The sequence below is a fragment of the Sinocyclocheilus rhinocerous genome, unplaced genomic scaffold, assembly GCF_001515625.1.
Source record: "Sinocyclocheilus rhinocerous isolate Xijiao unplaced genomic scaffold, SAMN03320098_v1.1 scaffold286, whole genome shotgun sequence".
Classification (NCBI taxonomy): Eukaryota; Metazoa; Chordata; class Actinopteri; order Cypriniformes; family Cyprinidae; genus Sinocyclocheilus; species Sinocyclocheilus rhinocerous.
This window is the reverse complement of record NW_015632405.1, coordinates 18,857-31,373: the sequence shown is the minus strand read 5'-3', so window position 1 is coordinate 31,373 and position 12,517 is coordinate 18,857. Positions and strand designations below refer to the sequence as shown.

Sequence of the window (12,517 nt, the reverse complement as noted above, 5' to 3'; positions counted from 1 at the left end):
GCGAATAATGCAAAAACATGTTATTTTACGAAACCATTTGGTTCCAAAATGCAGACATATTTATTAAAAGCTAGTTTATATAGATATACTATTGGCACGTGTATTTAACGGAAAGCAAATTTCAATATGGTGTTAAATAAAATACGACAATTAAGCAAAAAAAAAAAAAAACCTGTCATAAACAGTGACATGCGCATAGACATCTAAATAGTTAGAATAGCACTCACTTCGATGCCAATAACATGTTTTTTCTTTGGACTTGTTCGTTTGGGTCAGAATGCTGTCGGTTCACGTATTCAGCTACCGCCTTGGCCGGAAACTCAGTCTCGCATACATAACCAAAATCTCTGGCCAGATGCACCGCTTCACCTAGAAGAAAATAAGAGTCAGTATGTGTATGTTACTGTAATAAAATGTAGACTAATTAAAATAGTTCATAATTGTCATCTAGCCTAATTAACGTCCTCGACCATTGAGCAGGACATCGATCTTTATCAATTCTGACATTGTTAATGCACATTTATTTTCTATTACCTAATAGATAATTGAATTCTGTCAAATGTGTGCGTCAAAATGTGCCCTCCTTGTGAGATTAACAGAACATAAGATACTGAACGATTGACACCATGTCATTGATTCGTGGTCCTGTTATCAAATATTAGAATGTTGTTCTATATAAAACAGCTAAAACATCCGATACTCCGACTAGGTCTGCGCGTTTGGCTATTTTTCCCCCTTTGGTTTTAATTTCCTGAAACAGTTGGATTTTTACTGCAAGCCTTCCTGTCATAAGCCTAGAATCCGGAAGAACGCATGCGCCAATTAGCATCAAAGCTCAACTCTACTAAACTGCTTTCCATAAAATGGAGCAGATCATAAACAATAACAGCACTTCAGAAAGCCAGTGTCCTCCGACTAAATCAGCGTCTGCTTGCGTGTCCACCACCCCCACCCCCTCGCCCTTATCTCGCAGGAATCATACATTTCTTCAGGCTCATTACCATACAAGACTAAATTTCAATGAAGCACGATGAATATTACATTCAGTCTTCAGCGGCAATGATTAACAGGAACCAATGAACCGTCTCCAGCTTTCACCTTTAAAACCCATGGCACACCAAATACCACTGCACGGAATAATCACCTCCAACTTTGCAAGCAAAATGGATTTATTCAACAGCAATGGCATCTTCGCAGTGCAACATAATTAACTCATTTATATTTTATAATAGGCTTTCAACCTACAGGTCAACTGCATCAAGCAGACAAGGACAAAACCCACAAATAATAATAATAATAATAATAATAATAATAATAATAATAATAATAATAATAATAATAATAATAATAATAATAATAATAATAATAATAATAATAATAATAATAATAATAATAATAATAATAATAATAATAATAATAATAATACATGTCATAGTGATTTCGGCTGTGGTGCAATATATCCAGCAACTGCATAAAAGTGTCATAAAACAGCATTGCAAATATGACACAAAGTAGGCCGTACAAAGACATCCGAATTCACACCATGCTCAAAATTAAAGACAATTGGTGCTGCTAAAGGTATAAAGGAGGGAGAGAGAGAGAGAGAGAGAGAGAGAGATTTCTGTAATCCCACAATATTGTTTTCCAAATTGTATCTCCGGAATCCGTTCTTTCTTTTTTTATCCTTCAGCTTTGTTGCTTGCAAAACATACTTTCTCCTTTTCACGGATGAATGCAAATGCTTATTTAGAATGGCTCTCATGTAGCAGCAATAAACACCTGCTTTATTAAAATATATATTTATCAGGAGACTTACCTTCCACCAGTGACGTCAAGAGAGTAACATTGGCAGCTTTGCGTCTCCCTGCTGGTAGATTTAATCCGATTTTATCTAGCTTTTCTCTTAAAGATCTTCCGCCATTCTTAGATTTGGCCCTTTAAAGTAAATGACAAAAATGTTATTAAATGTCATTATAGTGTTGTTATTATGTTATAATTATTTATTTTACTGCTAATCATTATATATGCTATACATTATACATGCAATTTATATTTTATATATTTACATATCATTTATATTAAAATTTCTAATATTTATAATAGCCTGGAGCACGCATACCCTTGAATAATAAAAAAAAAAAGTCAGTCGTGTGTCCCCCAAGAGACCTGTTTATTTTAGATAACATCTCTTCAAGTTACTTTTTTATGCTAAAAGAAAGACATGATGCTTTAGAGGATGCCATGGAATGTTTCAAAAGTAAAAATCTAAATAAACAAATAAATAAAACATTTATTTTATTTCCCACTGTCATCACGTGAGATAGAGTCTATTAACTCCTGTTGCATTAAGATATTACAGCATGTGCTCATTGCGATTGGGTAGGCCACTACAAGTATATAAAAAAAAAATTCAGGTTCAGAATTTTGCCTGTGTTGAGGTATGATTTTTAATAGGCTGTCATTTCGGTGGGTTGTGGCGACGGAAAGCGCTTGATAATAAATAATTACTGATGTATGGATGGATGTCCAGCTCACCTCCTCAAGACTCCACCGAGCAGGGAAGCGTTCAGGCACTCAGGCGGAGAAAGACGTCTCTGCACCTCCGCTACTGTGACTTTGTACTTTGACGTTGAGCTAAGAAGAGACAGACGACCCGGAACCGAACAAAACACTTCGTTTGGGTTTACCACACCTCCAAAAAGCCCGTCTTTATTTATCGGTATAGCAGAGACATTGCTGTTGTTCTTGGATATGGAAATAGGACCTTGAGAAAAAAAAGGGGAAAAAACATGATTAGGCCCCCCATTTCAGTCTACAGCACCAACAAAATGGAAAAAGATGAATTGCTATGCAGCAGGCAGCTTTTGAGTAAGATTAGACATATGCGTTTATATGCACATCATCTCGCACGCCTATGTGGAATCAAAGGCAATATGGTCTTATCAGAGAGGAAGGAAAATAGATACCACAGCAATAGCTTTTCATTCAGCTCATGAATGTAACTGCTGCGATATGCCCAAAGTAATGAAGTGGCCCAGCCATCAAAATATTTCATATTATCGCAATGGTGACTTCACACCAAGCTTGGAGAAAATTACAGTTCAGCAAGCATGGCATTACCTCAGAATTTCCACTAACTGCTCAGTGTAGCTGTTATTTGTTGGACATCATAAAACAGAAACTGATAAAGGAAAAAAAAAGAGAGGAAAAAAAGTGGCATAATCCACGTAAATGTTTATAAACGTATAGGCTATGTATTTTTATTAATAACAACACTAATAATAATAATAATAATAATAATGCATTTTAATCCAATACTTCCTACAAATAAATATGTGTATTATTTCTCAAAATAGTTTTATTCTCTAAACAGTTGGTAACCTTGCCACACAAGCACATCGAATGACATTCACAAATCCGAAATACACACACACGAATGCTTACAAATAAGTGTTCAGGCCCAAATCCTGCTGCTGCGCCCGTTGTTTCTTTATGTGCTAACCGGAAACAAAAGCACAAGCACTACTGGATAGATCACTAGTGACATTAATAGCTCAGGGGAGACTAATAGGGACAAGAGGAGTTAAACGCAATTATTATGTGTATGTGCAATGTGTATTTTTGTGGATTTATACATGGTGTATCAAATTTAATATGTCAAAGCTTTTACATTGTTAAAACGAAGGAAATTAAATCTAGCCACAGCGCAAGTAAATATGAGAAAACAATTCGATCTCAACACACTCCTGCAGCCCTCTTTGACCATCTGCGATCCGAACGAAACAAAGAGGCACGTAATTGCAAAATAATGACTTAAACTGAAATTTACACAGAAGGCATATGTTTAATTTACTACAAATGTGTTTCATAGTAAACTAAGTCTCTACGCGCGTTTATCATGTCATCTTTAAATGAAACATTCCGCAAATTTTATTAAAGACTACCATTTTAAATTTAGTCACAGACTAAGTCAAGCACCAACATATTAACTCACACATAATAGCTACACGAATAGTGCCCGCTATGGAACACTTGGTTAAAATGGGTTGTGCCTTTTCGTCAGGCTATCTCAAGGCCTACAAATTAACCTGACCTGTCTCAAAGCAAGCACGGGTAGACTTTACGAGCGGAGAGCTGCTAGTGGAAGCACGTACGGTATTTGAGAGGAAATTGCTTACCTTTCTTGATTACAGTTTGGTCTGGGATGTGAATTCCTTGATCTTCAACATGCTGCAAAGATCAAAAAGCATATTAATAATGATAGAAAGTTCAAAAACATCGTACTTTTTGCAAACGAAATAAAATGCAATCCAAAGAGAAAATGCACAAACGCTTTACATAGTAACCTAGTATTCATGACTACGCTCACTATAAACAGCATCTTTATAGAAGTACATATTTTTGACCCATATTAATTACGTCTATAGGTAGGTATTTAATTAAAATTTATAAAAGCTTGAATTATATTGTTTTATATCATAAAATATAACAATAGTAAATATATGTATATTACCCAGAGAATAAACGTGGGGAAACCTATAAAGCATGCAGTTATGGTGGAACAGAGAATTTTGTTCAGACTCAATTCGTCAGATCTCTTCAGCAGGCACATTGCAATCAAATTACTGATGAAAAGGGGGGCAGCCAAGAATCACGTCCAAAAATGACAGACAATATTAATCAAAAAACCCAGTACACCACTCACTTTGTGTTACTGGGATGAACAACAGCGAGAGAGAAAAAAATCAATAATTAATTCATGGGAAAAAGGGACATTACTTTTTTTAAAGTATTTTTCAAATATTTAATATAAAAATATTTTTCAAATATGTTTTTATTTCTCGCGCTATACCGTTTAAAATAGAACTTTATATAAAATTTATTTCTTTCTAAACGGTTTTCCTCATAAAACATGCAACGCCATTGGCCATCAAGACAAAAATGTCGAACATAATTGACCACCACCAGCAAATATACATTTAAATAGTATATTTACATTCAAACAACAATTTAAAAACTGCCACATTTGTTTTACCAACTTCACCCATTTATTCTGACAAAAACCGTTCTGTTGTGCATTAGGCTTACCGTAATATATTCAATAAAACAACTTAAATAATAACAATTTAAATATGTGTCCCGATATTTGACTGTCCGAGATTCTAAAGAGAATAGCACCAGCAGCAAATCCAAATAATGGAGTTGGATTATGGAGGTGACATGTTATAAGATTTAAGCTTTTCTCCTTACCTGAACATCTTCTAAAGAGTGAGGTATTCCATGGATATGGATTGAATCCGTGAGTCCAGTCTCAATGCCGTGACCCGAGGGAAGTAGCACTTCTCTGCGGTACTCTCTGCACAGCTGATGCGGTAACCCGCGGTGCTGGTGCAGCAGGCTGCTCTCCTGACTCTGCCGCTGGCCAGGCCAGCCCGGGTGCTGTGGCTGAGGCTGGGCGTGCAGAGAGTTGATGGAGTACGGGTCATTAACGTGAGAGTAAGGGTCCTGAGACTGCGGGTAGATGGGCTGGTAGGGTGGCGGAAAGTATGGCGGCTGGAAGTCTGAATTGGGCGTGTGAGAGAGCGGAGGAGCGCTGGTGTACGGAGACTGGCCCACGCTGCCCAGTTGGGGTAACCGGGCTGTGCCATTGCTGGTCCCGTCGTGGCGATCCTTAGTAGAGAAATATATAGTGCTGTTTTAGTGCTGTTAATATATATATATATATATATATAACATTTTAAGGAAGAAAAAAAAAGATAAACAGGAGTGATTTGTTATCGCACTTAGTAATTTATTTAAACAAAAATCCGAACATGCCTTTAATCTGGTCAAGAACAAACATATCAAAGCAACAACATTGCATTATAATTAGAATAATATCCATATAGAATAATATGTTATTCTACATTAAAATGTACATCGATAGTTTGCTGTTCATTCAGCAATTGAAGATCCTACTGAGAGGCAAATAAAAAGAATCAGAGCTCACATCAAGTATTAAGTCTTTGTAATAGCATTTTATGCAACCAATTACCGATTGCATGATGGAACAGACAAAACGACAGGATAAAAAATGATTATACATAAATAGAAAACAAACAAACAATCGGAGAGTAAATGCTGAGCGCAGTCTTCAGATTTTTACTCCCGACAGTCACTCACCATCGCGGAAAAACTGTGCACTAACATCAGCGAGGATTTCCGAGGACTTCAAAAGACAAGAATTTTTTTAATTGCAAACGTGCAAATTAAATCAAGCCAACGATAATTGTAGGGCGAGGTGGCGGTGGCCAGCGTTCAAATAAAGCAATAATCCATCAGAATCTGGGTAAATTCCCACTGTTCTTCATCTGCTGTTTAGATGCAATGCTTTTCTCTAAAGTTTCTTAGATCCCCTTGGCGTCTCCCGGCTCTGTCAGTGAACTGTTCCCTCGCTTGAGCTCATGTTAGCACAGATCTGCCTCTTCCTCTGCCCTCCTAATGGTAGATATTCATGACTATTAATATTACACGAATACTTAATAAGAGAAGAATGGTCGGAAATCGAGCGTGAAGCGAGGAAGCAACTCAAGGCAGACTGCACTAAATGACGTCCATTGAATGGGGAATCAGTATATCTAATCAGAGATGAGGAGAGAGAGAGAGAGTGAGTGGGAGAGAGAGGGAGAGAGAGACAAAAGAGGGACATTCTCCTGCGTCTGACGAATCAGAGAGCGGGGAAACATTTTAAAAGGTTCGAGGGCAAGCAAAAGTGAAAGAAAGACAGAACGAGGGGGGAAGAACACAAGCAAGGAAACAATGTGCACGTCTGATTCTGGTGAAAATCCAGCAAACGCTGAGGGCATCTGGGCTGGCACATTTTCACTGTTCACTGGATGTTCGTCTACCTCATTGTTTTTCACATTAGTCTTCGTCTGTTCGTGCTCCATGGCCCACTAAAATCCCTCACCACGAGTTTAACAACGGCCAAGACACATCAACACACGCCGATGAAGCTTAACTCACCGCCAGAGCAAATATTCAACAAACTTTACGCATGTATACTCATCCTACACGCTTCCGTCTAAGCTTTCATGTCATAGGCGATTATTATGAAACAGCATGTAATTACTTATTACCATTAATGCGAGTCTGTGCGTCGAGAGAAAGAAACTCATAAGGACACGCGGAGTGCAGAGATTCTTTACTGATCATGGCGTGTGTGATTCGCCAGAAACGAGCGAAAACACGTTTTACTGGCTTCACCACTCCGAAAACTACTCCCATATATTAGCCTACTGCATTCACCAAACAAATCATGCCAAATACTAGAGGGGAAGACAAGCAAGAACAAAAAAAAAAAAGACAAATAAATTTATTTTAAAACGAAATGATCCACTGCAATTGATGCGTTTGATTGTTTACCAAAACTTACGTTTGGTAAGTTTGTTTATTGTATATTATTCATACACATTTCGATATTACAACGTTTTAATGTTTGTTTGTTTTTTGTACTACAGAACTTCTACAGGCATTTAATGTGTGATACGTGTATGTATGTTATTATTATTATTATTATTATTATGTTGGAAAATTACATGTGTTCTGGATCATGCTGTATTGCAGTATGTTATTTATCACTTGTTCTTGTGTTGAATTCAATTGTACACACAGCAAGAAAAAAAAAAGCTTACTGATTTAAAAGTTAAACCGTTCAGAATTATGGTAAATATCATGCAATATTTGGTATTAAAAGCCTGGTTAAGCCGCTTACCTCGCAGTCTTCATATTTAATATTATCAGTTAATTTCCAAAGCATTTTCATTGGTTGTGGATCGAGTGAAGTGCGCCTTCGCTTGAGTTTGACACAGTGCACAAGGCTCGAGCTGCGCGCTCAGATCTCCCTCTAATGGTGGAAGAGAGAGACTCGAGCGCTACTGTAATAACCCTCATTAGCATATCAAGAGACCAAAGCCAATGAATATACACAGGTAGAAACTGCATCGAGAATTCCAGTAAGAATACCTTTACTGAGTTCCAATTGTATTTCAAAAGGGAACTGTAAATGCAGGGGTTAATATCAGTGGTGAAGGATGACTTCACCTTTTCTTTTGAATTAATCATCCAATTGGTTTAACTCAAAGCGAAGTTAATATGCCAAGTATAACCCAAACCATTAGAAATATTTTTCTTTTTTTTTCTTCTTCTTTTTTTTATCAAAGGCCACACGCTTTGCATAAATGCATTCTTCAAGAAGTTCTAGGTTTTCGACCCAAGAGCAACCTGTAAAATTGAGCAACCTATATATTGAACAATGCTAAACTGCTGCAGCATGCACGTGATTTAGTGGGCAAAACCACACTGATTCCAGTCTGACAATTGTAAACTGTTGTTTTAATCATAGTGAGCCTGGGCCTGTAAAATACTCTCAATAGTGTTATGCAAAAAAGCCGATTCTTCAGTAGATATACATCTATTTAGAGCGTGTAACGTCGCAATTTGATAAATGTAAATAATTAACACAACAACATGGCTTGTTAAATGTGAATGAGGTCAGGAGACAGGTCGCCGAGTCTAAGGCGTTGTCTCTCTCTTATCTCCATTACCATTTTTGGTGGGGTGAGTCCAGTTGTCATTAATGAGAGGCCGAAAGAAACTGAAAGACACAATGACGATTAAGAGAGGCAACGAAAACGCGCAATAGAAATAGATGGGGGTGCTGCTTTGTTGTTCGCTGCTTATTGATTGGGGGTCCGCATCATTGAAACCAATCACACAAAAGAAAAGCAAAACTAGTCTTCATTCTTAGCACTATTTGGTAATCTTCAATGTGGGAACATTGTCCATTCACAATATTCGTATCTAAATGGACATAGTCTGTCAGTTATTTATGGTGTTATATTCACAAAATAAATGACTGATTCGCGTTTATTTTCTGGTTTTCTTTCTTGTTTGGTTTTCTTTTCTTTTATTTTTTACAATGTCATAATGGGTCACATCAACTTGAGGATCGTGTTTTACACACACACACACACACACACACACACAATAAAAAAAAATAATAATAAAGAAATACACTGACTTATTATTGCAGGATTACAATGTCATAATGGGTCACATCAACTTGAGGATCGTGTTTTACACACACACACACACACACACACACACACAATAAAAAAATAAATAAATAAAGAAATACACTGACTTATTATTGCAGGAAAAAAGTAGTTTATAGAGAAAATAATAAATAAATCAAGCCTTTCCCGTTCATGTTACTATAGGAAAATGCGTAACGTAGGCCTGCACAAAATGACCAGATTGCAATAATATCGGAAATGAGTTGAGTCAAATTAAAATATTTACACCAGTGTGCAAAATGAAATAAACAGCCTGCGTATCCAATATCTAACAACAAATTTGGACTCTCTCACCAGCCACCCTGAGCGTGCTTTATTTTAGAGAAATCTGATCAAGAGATTATTTTTCACCGCTGTCTCGCCTTTGCCTTCACCCTATCTTTCACCGTCTCAAACGCAAACCTACCTGCGTGAACTATACAGCTTTTGTGTGTAGCATTTTATTTACATTGGTTAATGACTAATACTGTCTGTAAAACCTTTCTGAAAAGTTACCGTGTAGAAGACTTAATTCTCACTTATATACAAAAGTAAAACGTGCTCCTTCATCACCCTCATATACCTTATAAGGAAGAGAACGTACCTGCCAGTCTCCCATTTTGCCCATTAACGACATTCTTGTGTCTTCTTTCTGAATGTGGTACATCACACAGTGTTATCTCATTGGGTCTTGTGTCCTTAAGCAAAATTCCACTTTACCTGAACAAAATCTACTCACCTGGCAATAAAAACAGAGGACCAACTCACGGCGCATGCGCTCTGCTACTGGCACGTGTAAGGCAACAACACCTAGAAAAGGTAAAAGCAGTGTTGAGATACCTGCTGCACATTAGCTCGAAGAGAAAGCAGCGAGAGTGTGTTTTTTTTCCAACCTGCTGTTTTAAGTGTCAAAATGTTAAAACTGAATCTTGTGCAGTCAGCATGCCTAAAAAGTTTCAGTGTTTTCAGATTATATATTGTACATACATCGTAGGCTACATCGTGTGTTTTCAGATGACGTACTGTAGTTACATTCGTTGCCCCTAAAATAAAAGGTGTTTATTCCTTAAAAAATTAATCAAATACATTTTTACTAATTTAAGGTAGCACTGGTAATTTTTCACGCCATTGTTAACATACTAATAATAATAATAATAATAAAACTAATGAACAAAAGGGGGAAAAGATGTAAGCTTATGAAAATACAAAGTGTAGGCTAATAAAACAAATATCACTGATACAATTTCAAAATGAAAATCAAATGTAAGTGAATTTAAATTAGACAGCAATTTCAAAAGGCGATAGACCTTTAAGCACAAATGAATGAAGTGCAGAAATGCATGCACTCGTCTGATACTGAAGCGTGTGGTCAGAGATGTCATTGGGATCAAGAAAATAAATGTGTTTATATTTTAATACTTATAATTAAGTATAGCCTATAGCCTACAAACTGACATTTTATTATGAAAAATAGAACATGGAATTTTACGTTGATGTTGTTTCTCCAAAACACTCCATTAAAATGCAGGTCCGTCAAAAACAGCTCCGAGATTTGCTCATTCAAGACATCGGTTAGTTCTTGATCAATATTGACAAGACTACTGACAATTTCATTAAAATAATTTGTTAAACTTTTGTGCCAACTGCCAAGCATGAAATGTGAGTGACATTTTCTAGGCTAGAGAATATTGTCATGTAAATGTTCTCCCTCTAAATCACCTGAAGTTCCCCGGCGCCCTCTTTTGGACAAGAGTAGATACTCTTTTCTATTTAAGTCAGCAGGCTTTAGACCTGTCTATTCCACGTTTCAAGCTGTCCACTTGACGCATTTGACGGTTATGATTCCGAGAGAGCCTCAAAATAGCTCTAATTTGCTATAAATTATATTTATGAGCATACTTTTAATGGGGGTTTAAAGGTATTGCAATCCAATAAAACATTAAACTTCATATATACGGTATGTTTCTAATTTTGGTCATCTGGCGCTATCTAACGATGGTTTTTAAAACTGCAACAACACTACAATTTACTTTATTAATGTGGATTGCAAACAGAAAAAAAGGTCATGCCTACGTGCCTGGTTGAATACTTGTTTAAAACTATAAAATAAAGAAAAAATAAATAAATAAATAAATAAAAAAGAGATTAGTTAGGAGGCGCAAGCATGCGTAATAAAATAAAACCACAGGTAATTTCAATGTTTCTGATTTAATTTTAATGCCATGTAGCCAATAATAAGCATAATACATAATATTTTCCCAAAGAATCCCAGATCAGCTTTCCTGGAGACTTTGGACTGTTTCCAGATTAGCTACGTTTCACCATGGCAACAACAACAATGTTGTCCTAACTCTGCTACCAGAGAGTGTATCTAGACCACAGGGAACAGAAACACTGACATATTGTGAAAATATATTTTCACTTGTTTATTTGCTTGGTTAACCTGATTATAAAATATTTTGATGGAATGTTTTGTGGAGTCCATGGAGGGCAGCTCACCAACAGCATCCAGGTGAAAACAGGAGTTAGGCAAAGATGCCTGTTGTCACCCTTCCTGTTTCTTTTTGCCATTGACTGGATTATGGAGGAATCCACTCGAGAGTGAAGGAACTGAATCCAGTGGGCCACATGGACCCAGCTCGAGGATCTGGACTTTGCTGACGACCTTGTACTTCTCTCCCACAACAAACAGCAGATGCAAGAGAGGACTGATGTAGTGATAAATATTTCATCTCAGATTGGCCTCATCGTTAACAGAGATAAGATCAAGATCCTCAAGATAAAATCCACAAGTAAGGATCCAGTCATGCTGAATGGAAGTCCCCTACAAAAAGTCCAGTCCTTCACCTTGGGCAACAGCATCACTGACCAATGGCACAGACGCAGATATCAAGGCAATGATTGGCAAAGCAAAAGTTGCCTGCATACAGCTCAAGAACATCTGGAGCTCCAGAGACCTGTCCTCGGCAACTAAGGTCTGCCTGTTCAACTCTATAACGTGAAGTCAGTGTTGCTGTTTGGAGCTGAAACCTGAAGGATGACAAAAATGACCATCAGTAATATGCAAACCTTCATCAACAGCTGTCTCAGAAGGATTCTCCAGATCTGCTGGCCTGACACCACCAGCGATACCAACCTCTGGGAAATGACCCACAAAATCCCCTGCTGAAGAAGAAATCAGGAAGAAAAGATGAGTTTGGATAGGGCACTTAAGTGGAATTTAAGTGGAACCACCAAGGAAAACAAAGAAGATGCCGTCCAAGAAACACCTGGCAACATGACCTCAAGGCTGACGTCACCAAGATGGGCTATACACCTGGAACCAGTAGGAAAGAATTGCCTAATACAGAGAATTCAGAAGGTCTGTGGTTGGTGGCTGTTATGTCGTGGGTTCATGCAGTGAGATTAAACACACAGGAGAG

General features: G+C 37.2%; 1 protein-coding gene across 5 annotated transcripts in view; it reads right to left on the bottom strand.

Annotated features, from left to right (window-relative positions):
- tfap2a (transcription factor AP-2 alpha) overlaps positions 1-12,167 on the bottom strand; it is a 14,243-nt gene extending 2,076 nt beyond the window's left edge. The window contains exons 1-9 of one of the 5 annotated variants that reach the window (XM_016555132.1): positions 11,518-12,167; positions 11,169-11,194; positions 9,835-9,905; positions 9,700-9,747; positions 5,251-5,670; positions 4,179-4,230; positions 2,536-2,764; positions 1,817-1,935; positions 228-369 (exon numbers count right to left, since the gene is read on the bottom strand). In XM_016555132.1, the coding sequence (XP_016410618.1) occupies positions 228-369; positions 1,817-1,935; positions 2,536-2,764; positions 4,179-4,230; positions 5,251-5,670; positions 9,700-9,747; positions 9,835-9,905; positions 11,169-11,194; positions 11,518-11,666 (1,256 nt within the window). In that variant the 5' untranslated portion in view covers positions 11,667-12,167. Of the gene's footprint in view, positions 1-227; positions 370-1,816; positions 1,936-2,535; positions 2,765-4,178; positions 4,231-5,250; positions 5,671-6,162; positions 7,112-7,753; positions 7,879-9,699; positions 9,804-9,834; positions 9,906-11,168; positions 11,195-11,517 lie in introns of those variants that run through there. The other 4 variants (XM_016555134.1, XM_016555135.1, XM_016555136.1 and 1 more) reach the window with 4 other exon arrangements.
- Between the last annotated feature and the right edge of the window lie 350 nt (positions 12,168-12,517).